This window comes from Carassius carassius, chromosome 18, assembly GCF_963082965.1.
Source record: "Carassius carassius chromosome 18, fCarCar2.1, whole genome shotgun sequence".
NCBI lineage: Eukaryota > Metazoa > Chordata > Actinopteri > Cypriniformes > Cyprinidae > Carassius > Carassius carassius.
The window spans coordinates 8909944-8921481 of record NC_081772.1 but is presented as its reverse complement, the minus strand read 5'-3'; the positions used below and the strand labels follow the sequence as shown (position 1 = coordinate 8921481).

Below are 11538 nucleotides of genomic sequence, written 5' to 3'. Positions count from 1 at the left end.
ATCCCATGTGGTAGTTTTATTTTTTGCTGACCTGAAATTAGTAGTGTAAAAACTGATTATATTGACTTACAAATCACAAGTTTAAGTTACAGATCCATAAACTATGTGGCTAGTTTGTGTTAAAATCGTTGGGGTAAAACAAGCAGGCTATGCTGAATATATTTCACAGTATGGTATTTCATATTTTCAAATGGTTTGCTAACTTTTGCCATGTAACATTTGTCACAAAATTCATTGACAACATTGATATAAAAAACCCAATTTAAGTAAAAACATGAAGGCACATGATAAAAGGACGGTAAGTGTTAAAAAAAGTAATCCTGTATAAATTGTAGTTTGTCATGGTTAAAAAAAAATGTTGTTTAAATCCATAGTTACAATCCATAGTGCAAATTCAATCATACTCAAAATATAGTCTTTTATGGAATTTCAAAAACAGATTCATAGTGATCGATTGGCTCTTGCTCAACGATGTAACCGTCTGATTCTATTTGTTACATGTGCGTTTGCAAGATTACAGACATTTCATCTTACTCGATTAAATAGATGACGGAGGGATAGTAATATTGGTTCCTGCAATCAAGTTGTCATCTTTTCCATCAATTAAAGGATCCCACTGATTAAAGTCTCTGTCCATATCTGGAAAATAAAGAGATACGTTAGATATTGCAAACAAGTTTACAGTATTACACTACTGATGCAGTTTTTTGGGGGAAAGTCTCCAGTTTAACAAAATACTGATTTGATCAAAATAGAGTACAACATTAATATTGTGACATTTTATTAAAATGTCTTACAGAGCTGAATTTTCAGCAGCCATTACTAGCCTTCAAAAATCACTTGTATGCTGATTTGGTGCTCAAGAATCATTCATTTTATGTTGAAAACAGTTGTGCTGCCTAATCTTTTTGTGGAAACTGATTTTTATTTTAGGATTCTTTGATGAAAGTCTTTTTTTTTAACGTTTGATTAATTAGATGCATCTTTGTTGAATAAACACATTAAAACTTACTGACCACAAACTTTTTAAATGTAGTGTAAAAAAAAAAAATAAGTAAAAAAAAATCTATAGAAAGTGAGATGAGGTACACTAACCCGAAAAAGGTAAATTAACTCACTTAAGTGGCGTTGAAGAAAAGCCAAAGTTGCTTTGTTGGAAAGATCTATGGCTATGTGTGGATCTATATCTCCTTTTAGCTTCATGAACCTTCCAATACACTTCCCGGTAAGAAATGTGAAATCTGGGAAGCTCTGATGGACTGTCCCTCTGCCAAAACATAGTACAGCACAATTGAATGAAGCACATTTTTCAGACTGAATTACAACTTGACTTGAAAAAAAAAAAGAAAAAAAAGAATTACTGACTTGATGGTTATCATTTTTCTAGGAAAGATGGCAGAGTCCAGCTTCTTCATACGGATGATATTCTCAATCCACTGGAATTTTTCAGAGTTAATAAAAAAGATTGGCTGTTTCACTCCAGGGAAGATCTCCTCATCCAGAGGAACCATCCAGGTGTCCAGGGCCACACCACAGCTAGGAAGCAACATTGATGCCAGGATTAATCATTAGTTTTTTTCTTGCAAACTACATGGCACTACCACTGTGCTATTGTAATTAGTTTACCAAGTAAATGTGTCTTTTTTGGCTAGTTTAATTTGTTCCAAAAAAACCACCAACAAATTTAATGCTAATTTTTTTTAAACTATTATTAAATTATTTTCTCTATGATGCCATTTTGAGTGCATGACAAGATTTCAAGTAGCATGACAGCATGTATGAAAATCTAAAAAACAGGAAACTTGCAGAGGGTTTCACAGACACCAGTGTGAAGGATAAAATAAAGGCCAACTGCACTAACTGAGAACATTGTTTCTCAGATACCCTGATATAAATTTGTTATCTACCCACAAGATCTTGTAACACACAGACTCTTATGATATGTAAAGGTCACATGACTTTCTAGTCAGCTCAAAACATACTTGAATTTGACATCCTTGCTCAAACATTCGATCACCGTCGCGCCTCCAAAGGAATGTCCCATAATCGCTGTTCTAGACAAGTCCATGGAGTTCTGAAATGCAAGAAGGCTTGTCATCAGCAGACCGGAACTGAAGAATATGATTAAGCAGATCTTAATTTGAACTAAACTAACTTAAACTAATTTTAATATTCACCTCCATTGCTGACAAATCAAAGTCACTCTGTAATACGTTCTCCACAGACTTTCCTGAATTGATGTCAAACAGAATATCCAAGGCTCTGATGCATTCATCTGCCCTTTGCTTTACCTGAAAAAAAAAAAAAAAGTGATTCATTTTCATGGAACACAGACAGTTCCTTCAATGGTGCATTAGCCAGGACCACAATTCATTTCAGAATTAATACATAACGCTTATTGCTTAAAAGGATAATGATTATTGTTGGATTTTCCTTGCAAAACAACACAACAAACATTTTTGGCTGCAAATATCACAAAAGGGCCTACAAATTCTAATGTTACTGTTTAGCATATCTGATATTCTTGATATCAGATGAGTAACGAGAGGATGATTTCCTCACTTGCTTGTTTCTTAGAGGAAACTCCTTTTCGTCTGGTTTCAACGGCCTGTAGTACATCCAAACCTCTTCCAGATTATCAGACACAGGCTTGGCTAGGTCACATGATGGATGCTTTTTTGTTCCTGGCTCAGTATGTTTTCTGAAGTAGAAAGTTGCAGAAGCAGATTCATCCCTGAAATAATTTTTTTTACATTTTAGTGAAAGAAAGACAACACATAACTATAAGATATGATCTTGAGATTCTTAACAAGAGTGAGAATATTTCATGTTTTATAGAAGTAAAATCAAATTTCTAGTTAATGGACCCCTTTCACAGATTTCCAGACCGTAAATTGAAAACATCCTTTTTTTTAATATGTACATTTATAACACTATATTTTGTCTGGTTTTTTTAATGTTTTTTTTTTTTACAAAGGTGTTAAATTATATAAAACAGTTAATGCTGATGCAAGAGTGTTTAAAATACAAGATTGAGGAAGTGATGGCAAACATGATATCTTTCTCTTTTGACAAATGTACTGTAATCAATCTCTCAATATTTTTTTTTTTTGCTATTGGAGCAAATGAGATTGCAAAAAATATATTTGTTGTAATTCCCATTTACCACTATAGAAGTCAGAACTCAACTATGACAACTTGCACTTCGGACAACTAGTAATTAGATATAACAAATTTGTAAACTTTAGTTATAGAAAAAATTGTGTTCCCTACAATAGCAACACTACAAAGTATTTCCATTGCTACATTTAGATTTAAAGGGGTCATGAGCTGAGAAATTAAAATTCCCTTTATCTTTTGACATATAAATTGTTCTATAAAAACATTCGGTAAGTTTCAAAACTCAAAAATGTCTTGTTAGTCTAAAAACAGCTTATATTGAATGTACCACTTTATGAGGTAATATTGTGATTAAACCCAGCCTCCGTAGAAAATGATTAACACTTGCTTCTACATCACTGCCTGCTTAGCCCCACTCACCGATTTACACATGCAGTGTAAATACTTAGAGAGGCAAACGCAGGTCTATGCAGAAACCAAGCGATAAAGATGCTCAGAAGATAAGATGCTGTGCAGTGCCAAAGTGTGGAAAAACACAGTCTTTGCATAGCTCCAACATTAGGAAAGAGTGGATTAGCTTTATTTTTAATGAAGTTCCATGCCACGTCAGTAAGAATTGGGTCCTTTGTTCACTACATTTGACTGTGCATTCATTTACAAACAAGGCACAATTCGACGCAGGATATTCAGAAAGACTGATACTAAAAGATGATGCTGTGATGATTATACTGGAAAGGACAGTAATGTTAACTGTTAACAGAGTAACTGTTTTTATTACGTGGCCACTATTGCTTTCCCTGTTTTTACAGATTTTTTGATATACTGAGTATTTGTGCATTTTTAATCTAAATCATAGCAGCGTCCATCTGTAAAGGATGTAGGCTGTCAAACATACACAACTGTTAGCCAATCATAGCAGTGGTTGTTTACTTCTGAATATAGTACAATCCGACCAAGCCTATTCAAATATAGCATTGTGATGAGGGGAGTCAAAACAGGACAGAAAATAGCCTATTACTTCCAAATTATGTTTTTTTTAATGTAAAAATTTTGATAACATTATAAATGGACTTCAGGCAACAGCACAAAATAAGTAAAAAAGGCAGTTCATGACCCCTTTAATATTAAGTCTAGTTGAATTCAGACCCTAGTTTTTTTTTTAAACCTGAAAGGCAGTGTTTCACCAACACTGCTGTTCAGTGTTACTTGTCAGTCCACTGGTGAACACTGTTAAGAATGTGATGACCTAGTTTATACTATTGTTTGCATTCTTCTCACACACTTCGACTACTAACATACAAAAACTTCCACTGGCACAGGGCAAGGAGAGTTTACTGAACAGGAATTTTAAACGAGTCAGTTTGTAGTAAGTGTAGTAAGTAATCTCTTATCTCAATATACTAGTCCAGTTGCAAAGAAAAAAAAACTTTTATAGCTAATAAATTCCAATTGAAATCAAGCACCTGTGCTCCACAGCTGCAACAATGAAGCCCTGGGAAGCCAATTCAACACATATGGCTGAGTACAATGTCCTGAAATTACAACACACAAAAACACAGTGGCACTGTAAAACATTGAATCGAGGACTGATATCACGTTTGCTCTTGAATCTTAAAATCAAACACACCTGAAAGCTCCCAGTCCATGAGAGAAAATAATAACAGGATATTTCCCATCTGGTTTAAACGATGCATTCCAGGCTGCTGGGATTTTACAAGACCCTAATGCAAACAAACATACATAAATGTCCATAGCATGACAACAGCGGCAACCACTGCTTTAACCACATCTCAAAGTGAGGAAGTGGCATGGTTGGCTGACGTTTTCGAAGGGCTCAGCACTCAACCAAAAATTCTTACCAAAGAGGTAGTTAAAAATTCTTTCACTTAGTGCTCTGTTCATATTCATAAAGTCTGCGAGGCCATAGAAATACTCCTTGCACGGGACCCAATCTGCCATTTGAGGATTTTTGGATGCTTGGCACGGATAGTAGAGTCTCAAGAACACCCCCTTGATGAAATATACATACATTGTTTAAACCTGCTGATGACACACAGACAATACAAGTACACTGAATTCAAGTGCATACTTACTTGGACTGTGTGCCCCACCATCAGGTCTGCGAATCCCACTTGGTGGGGTCCTTTTCCTGGCGGGATACTCAGAGTGTTGTGCCCGCTTGAATTACCCATTGTGCAAACAGCCAACCAGTTCCAATTAGGTAGAGACTTTAAACCTGAAAAACAAGATTACCACGCTGTCACCACAGTTCATGACAGAGCATGACATGACATGTTTTAACAAGATACTTGACTCATCTCAGCTGGCACAGTTCTTGGTGCCTGACAACTTTTAGTTAACTCAGTGCTTTAACCATTTTGGTTTATTAGTCATATGAATACTGCATATTAGAGAAGTAACTCATGTGAGCTCACTGACTGTGCATGTGGGTGTAATAATGAAAGCCAACACAGTTATGGTTTACATGAATACAATATAAACAGTTCAAACGATGGTCGGAAAATTAGAAAAATATGCAAATACTTTTATGAAAATCAGTGACAAGATAGGAAGTGGCTGTCAATAGCGAAACCAGTGACAAAGACCAACTTGTTTACTATTAGCATACAAGCCACTGCTATGACAAGGTGTCGAACAGCTGGTAAAAAAATAATTTCTTATGACTTACTCGACGTTGACTTGGACCATTCATATATCCTCTTGACCAGAGTCAGCTGAAAGAGTCTGCCAACAGAACACATCGACGTTAGCAAGGCTTAGGCTAACAAACATCGAATCTCAGCTGAGCAGGAGGAGCCTCGACTCGACTCAGAGTCAAAGATCCTGCTCCAGTTTGAATCAGTGTGAAAATCGTACTGATTTTTTTGGTGAAAAAGTATTTTAAACAAATCTTTTCAGTGAATGATTCGTCGAAAGAATGATTCGTATTGAAAACACATCCCAGTTCACTCGCCTATAATGACAGATTGCAACGCAAGCCAATAGCATTCGAGTGCGGGCTTGTGAAGCAGCATTTCATTTGTTAGACTGACTGAAAAGAACACGCCCCTTTAATGAACAAACCTATTCAGAGTTAAGAATCGTTTCCAGAGTCTGAACTCTGAAGTTGAACAAGATTCGAACCGGCGAAACATTAGAAATCTCGTCCACGAATGAACTAAACCAGTGGTTTTCCAACTGGTCCTGCGAACACCTCCAGCACTGCACATTTTCTGTGTATCCAGTTCCTACCATTCACACCTGATTCAACTCATCAGCTCATAGAGAATGGGAATGCAAGAACTGAAATAGGTGTGTTAGATAATGTGAGGTGCTACTATGGTGCTTGCAGGACCCGTTTGAAAACCAGTGAACTAAACAAACGAGACAGATTTTCACGATCGAGGATCCACATGGCAGAGTCAAAAGCAGGCATATTGTTGGCTCGATTCATCATGTAATTTTGTGCAGAACGATGAAAATAACTGTACCAAATAATTCTGAAAACGTAAAGGCTGTTAATATAGCCTATTTGTTAAAAGTTTTTAATAAAGATTGTGAACGACTCTTTGTTTTGACTCTTCGAATCTTAAACTGATTCAAAAGATTCGAGTCACTTTTGATGAATCCAATCAATCAACTCCATGCATGAAGCTACCTTAAAGCCTACCTCATGTGTTAACTGAATGCATTTAAATTCACACATTTTGCTTCTAAAAGCGTTGTATTGCCAAAGTTTTATCACAATTTTAGCACTTATTTGGCTATCATCTTGATTTATCTAATACAGACATAGGAATTCTGTTTTCTGTACTTTATAAATAGCCCAGTTCTTTTTGTTTTCATTCAGTTACAGAAACATTTTCTAGAATATGGATTGCTTGAGCTGATTTTCAGTATGTTGGGCTGCATTGAGTTGCATAACCTTTGCAAACTGCACATAATTTGCTAACACTCAGACACGTGTTCCTTGGGTTATAACAGTACCGTCAGCAGTGAGATGTTTCAAAGCCATTGTTCTAATAAACATGGTCAAAGGTTAAAGTTCTCTATATATAATTTAAGCAGTCACAATTTCTTGTACTCCACATTTTATCAGGATGCTTTTACCTAGGCTGCTTGTCTTTACAGTGCTGGCTGCAGCACTTCACGCTGTGAGTAAACAATTTTCTGAATTTATAATTTAACTTTGATAATATTTACACAGGCTTTGGACCCTGTTGACTGGTATCTCTACATGCATTTAACCATATTCCTTCGATGACTTTCAGATTCCACTTTCAACTCGTATTCATGGTAAGACTTATGATTTTAATTAATTACTGTAACTAAAACATTTTAATTCAATTCATCTAATTAATTATATAACACCATTTCTTCTACAGAGGTTGAAGATGAACCCGATTTTAACCCTTTCATCAATATTGGTAATGTATATCAACTTTGATATATTACATTACACAACGAAGGCAACAAAGTTAATTTTAATACTACTGTATATTCAAATGCATACTTTAAGAATGGATTAATTTACAAATGCCTGAGCAACTTCTTTACAACCTTATTAAAAATTCACTTTTAACTTGTTTGTCAGGAGCAAAAACCCAGCTGATTGAGGGAGACATTGCCATACCTGTAGGTGCATAATCAATGTTTTATTTATTTATATATATATATATATATATTTTTTTTTTGCATGTGTTAAAATCTTCTTAATTTATCAGTATCTATTGTTGATTTTGAGAAGGTCTATTAAAATCTATCTCTTTACAGCCTGGACGTGTTGGTCTTATTGACAAAACATACAGATGGGCGTTCCCTATTCCATACATTCTGTCTGACAGCCTTGGTAGGTGATTTTTCAGTTGCTTTCAAAATCAAGTACAAAAACAGAAACTGACAAATTAGTACTTTTATTATGACAATATGATAATATGGATAACTTATTTTCTTTTTACAAAGACCTTAATGCAAAAGGTGCTGTTCATCAGGCACTTGAAATGTACCGTCTAAAGTCCTGTGTTGATTTCAAACCCTACGAGGGTGAGAAGACGTACATCAAATTTGAGAAGCAAGATGGGTATGTGTGAAGCCAACCACTAGAAACTACAAAATACGAATTTTGAGCATAAGCAGGTTCACACAGTATTTTGCCCCAATTTCAGTTCATCTGGGCCTGACATTAAGTGTGTACATGATGATAATAATAACAACAATGGTTGTTTAATAAACACATAGACTAACCCTAGCCTTCAAATAATGGTGCTCTATAGGGGATTCAGCCATCAGAAAACATACAAAGTCTAATATTATAAACAAATCACACTAACAGGACTTGCAATTGATGGCAGGTGCTGGTCGTATGTTGGAGATCTACAGAATGGGCAGGTGCTTTCTCTGGGGCCTGGTTGTGATCATAAGGCAGTGATTGAGCATGAACTGCTGCATGCCCTTGGCTTTTACCATACACAGTCTCGCCAGGACCGAGATGACTATGTGAAGATCTGGCTAGATCAGGTCACTGAAGGTTAGTTTGTTTGGTGTCATTTGCTACAGTATGTAGTTTAATATTCATTACATACTCTTACAATTTTGCATGTGACTTTTTTATGTCACATATATTTTTGTTTTTTAGGCATGGAGCATAACTTCAACAAATATGACGACAGTTTTGTCACAGATCTAAATACTCCATATGATTATGAATCTGTCATGCATTATCGTCCATTTGCTTTCAACAAAGACCCCAATATTCCTACCATCACCACCAACATCCCAGAGTTCTTCAACATCATAGGGCAATACCTGGACTTTAGTGAGATGGATATTGTCAGACTGAATCGAATGTACAACTGCTGTATGTTAATAATGTTATTATAATATGTGGAATAGAATATATATACATGTAGATGTAAATATATGAAACAATATATAATTATTTATAAACACTATTTATTTAATTATTATTTATTTGCTGCAGCCTCTTCTCTGACCCTGCTGGATCAGTGCACTTTTGAAACCATAAACATTTGTGGGATGATACAGAGTTCCACTGATGATGCTGATTGGGTCCATCTTAAAAGCTCTCCTGGCTCCGAGGACCATACACTCAGTGGACAATGCAGAGGTTACAAATCTCAATCACCTGAAAAGTATCTTTTTTTAAATGGCTGCAGTTTAATCACATTCTTGCCTTGTGATTTTTAGATTTAGGATATACTGTGCACTTTGACACCTCCACTGGAAATGCAGAGCAGTCTGCTCTCCTCGAGTCCCGCATCCTGTATCCAAAGAGGAAGATACAATGCCTCCAATTTTTCTATAAAATGACAGGAAGAGTAAAGGACAGGCTAGTAATTTGGGCCAAGATGGATGATGGAACAGGAACCGTGCGTAAATTAAAGAAACTCCACACAATCTGGGGTAATTGTTTGTCTTTTTGAACTACTAGTAGCCTATATGAAGAACCTTTAATATCCATGGAATCTTAACACTGATTCTTTATAGTGAAAAAAGGATTCTTTAAAAAGTTATTATTATTATTATTCTTTTTTTTTTCAAAAAGCTGCGTCTGAAATTGCATACTGAATATTAGGTACTACATTTAGTTTAAAAATAATAAATAGTATTTAATCTGAATATTATGAATTTGGACATACTATTTAGCTACAATTTCTAAATAGTATAAAAGTAGGCATATTCAGATGCAGTTTTTTTAAAGAACCGTTTAGAACTGAAAGGTTCTTTGTGTAACCCAAAAATGTCTCTTTTTTTGGCATTGCTGTGAAAACCCTCCTTTGGTACCTTTGTTATTAATAGTGTATATTGCAGGAAAGCTATAAGATATGATACACACAAGATTGTAAAATAATTTTAAATCAACGTTCAAAGTCCACTTATTCATTTATTTATTGTGTATAATCAAAACAACATGCTTAATCATTTACTATCTCTTAAATGATCCCTTATGTAATTGCTTATCATAAAATGAATGTGATGATAACAAAACGTTTTTCTCCCGCAGCTGATGAAGACAAAACATGGAAGATTGCTCATGTGCCGATACAAATAGGGGCAAAGTTCCGCTATGCATTTCAGGGAGTAAGAGGAGACCCCGTTAATTCTGAAGGAGGCATATTCATCGATGACATCAGCCTGACAGAGACGCACTGCCCTGCTGCTGTCTGGCGCATCCAGAACTTCTCAAGCATCCTGGAAACAGCTGACTACAACACTGTGCTGAACAGCCCACGTTTCTATAGCCCTGAGGGTTATGGTTTTGGCGTTCAAGTACGACCGCTGTCTAGTTACTCTGATTACACAGGCAACTACACTGGTCTGTACTTCCATCTGGCCAGTGGTGACAATGACATTGTGATGCAGTGGCCTGCTGTGAACCACCAGGCCACCATAGTGGTGATGGACCAGGATCCAGACATTAAGCTGCGGATGTCCTCTGCTCGTAGCCTTAGTACTGACATGAGCACAGGTATACTGAGAGTTATGGTGATTTGTATTGTGATTAAAGCAATACAACAAAAACTCATCCTTTTTGTCTTCCTGTTCCCTAGTCAGTGGAGGCAAACTAATATGGGACAATCCAAGAAACGTTGGGACCTTTGACCCAAGTTGCCAGTGTTATCGTGGAGATTCATTGGGATGGAGGAGTTTCATAAAACACTACGACTTACGCAGACGGAATTACTTGAAAAATGATGACCTAATTATCTTTGTTGACTTTGAGGGTATGTTACACTGACTATCACATTCTGTCTTAGACATTTAAACTGTTATTGTCTAACGTATTTTTTGTGTCTTTTTGAAGACTTAACAAGCCTTATAAACAGTGAAGTTCCAATTGCACCAAAGGTTTGAGGCCAATAAGTCTTTGCTAAGTTACGGTAAATATAGCAGTTTTATTCTTATTGACCAAAAGCACTCACACAATTGAGTATTTGTTGGTTAAACTACCACACCTTTTGATCTACCAAATTCATTAGGAAATATCACTTGTTTGATAAATGAGTGATATATTTATGAAATCATAGGAGAGAATTGACTTGTTTAATCTCTTGAAACAGGTGTCAAATTCTGAAGTCTGAAGAGAGAAAGCTGTGTGCATTGGGAGAACGTCATTCAAAACATTTTTAAAATGGAAGTATGACAGTCGCACTATGTAAAATCTGTGTTTAATATACTTAAACTGTTTTTAAGCACTCTCAATAAAGTCTTAAATTACACTCTTTTGCCAAATTGTCATTTTAATGCAGTGAATAGTAAAGGTTTTGATACATATTGCACAGGCATCTGAAGTGATATACCTACATGCAGTTGAACCTTGTTTTCTCTGTGAACTTTAATGTTAATGATATGATAATATCTTAATCTTATCTGAAATCTCCCTGATATGATATGACT

The 11538-nt window shown here is 35.7% G+C and overlaps 2 protein-coding genes across 3 annotated transcripts; one reads left to right on the top strand and one right to left on the bottom strand.

Moving 5' to 3' along the window:
- Nucleotides 1-315: 315 nt before the first annotated feature.
- Nucleotides 316-6088, bottom strand: LOC132092286 (platelet-activating factor acetylhydrolase-like). The gene is made up of 11 exons (XM_059498455.1): nucleotides 5810-6088; nucleotides 5214-5356; nucleotides 4980-5130; nucleotides 4748-4841; nucleotides 4584-4652; nucleotides 2563-2734; nucleotides 2178-2291; nucleotides 1983-2074; nucleotides 1366-1536; nucleotides 1119-1267; nucleotides 316-639 (listed from the first exon to the last, which is right to left on the bottom strand). The coding sequence occupies exons 1-11, from the start codon at nucleotides 5880-5882 to the stop codon at nucleotides 539-541; spliced, it is 1329 nt and encodes a 442-aa protein (XP_059354438.1). The 5' UTR covers nucleotides 5883-6088; the 3' UTR covers nucleotides 316-538.
- A 1073-nt stretch (nucleotides 6089-7161) lies between these two features.
- On the top strand, nucleotides 7162-11360 carry mep1a.1 (meprin A, alpha (PABA peptide hydrolase), tandem duplicate 1). 2 transcript variants are annotated; one of them, XM_059497942.1, is made up of 14 exons: nucleotides 7162-7274; nucleotides 7392-7416; nucleotides 7506-7547; nucleotides 7715-7755; nucleotides 7894-7969; nucleotides 8083-8200; nucleotides 8472-8647; nucleotides 8756-8977; nucleotides 9101-9247; nucleotides 9328-9543; nucleotides 10145-10609; nucleotides 10692-10865; nucleotides 10946-11000; nucleotides 11202-11360. In XM_059497942.1, the coding sequence occupies exons 1-13, from the start codon at nucleotides 7221-7223 to the stop codon at nucleotides 10993-10995; spliced, it is 1806 nt and encodes a 601-aa protein (XP_059353925.1). In that variant the 5' UTR covers nucleotides 7162-7220; the 3' UTR covers nucleotides 10996-11000; nucleotides 11202-11360. The 2 variants fall into 2 exon arrangements, with proteins under 2 accessions (XP_059353925.1, XP_059353924.1); XM_059497941.1 differs by having other exon boundaries at nucleotides 7164-7274; nucleotides 10946-11021.
- The last annotated feature ends 178 nt before the right edge of the window (nucleotides 11361-11538 follow it).

Coding starts and splice junctions, on each gene's coding strand:
- LOC132092286 (XM_059498455.1), bottom strand. CDS start 5,882: ATGTGTTCTGTTGGCAGACTCTTTCAGCTGACTCTGGTCAAGAGGATA. Junction 2,292..2,562: donor TTCCTCTAAGAAACAAGCAA/GTGAGGAAATCA, acceptor TTTTTTTTTCAG/GTAAAGCAAAGGGCAGATGA. Junction 640..1,118: donor TTTTCTTCAACGCCACTTAA/GTGAGTTAATTT, acceptor TTTATTTTCCAG/ATATGGACAGAGACTTTAAT.
- mep1a.1 (XM_059497942.1), top strand. CDS start 7,221: ATGCTTTTACCTAGGCTGCTTGTCTTTACAGTGCTGGCTGCAGCACTT. Junction 8,978..9,100: donor GAATCGAATGTACAACTGCT/GTATGTTAATAA, acceptor TATTTGCTGCAG/CCTCTTCTCTGACCCTGCTG. Junction 10,866..10,945: donor TATCTTTGTTGACTTTGAGG/GTATGTTACACT, acceptor GTCTTTTTGAAG/ACTTAACAAGCCTTATAAAC.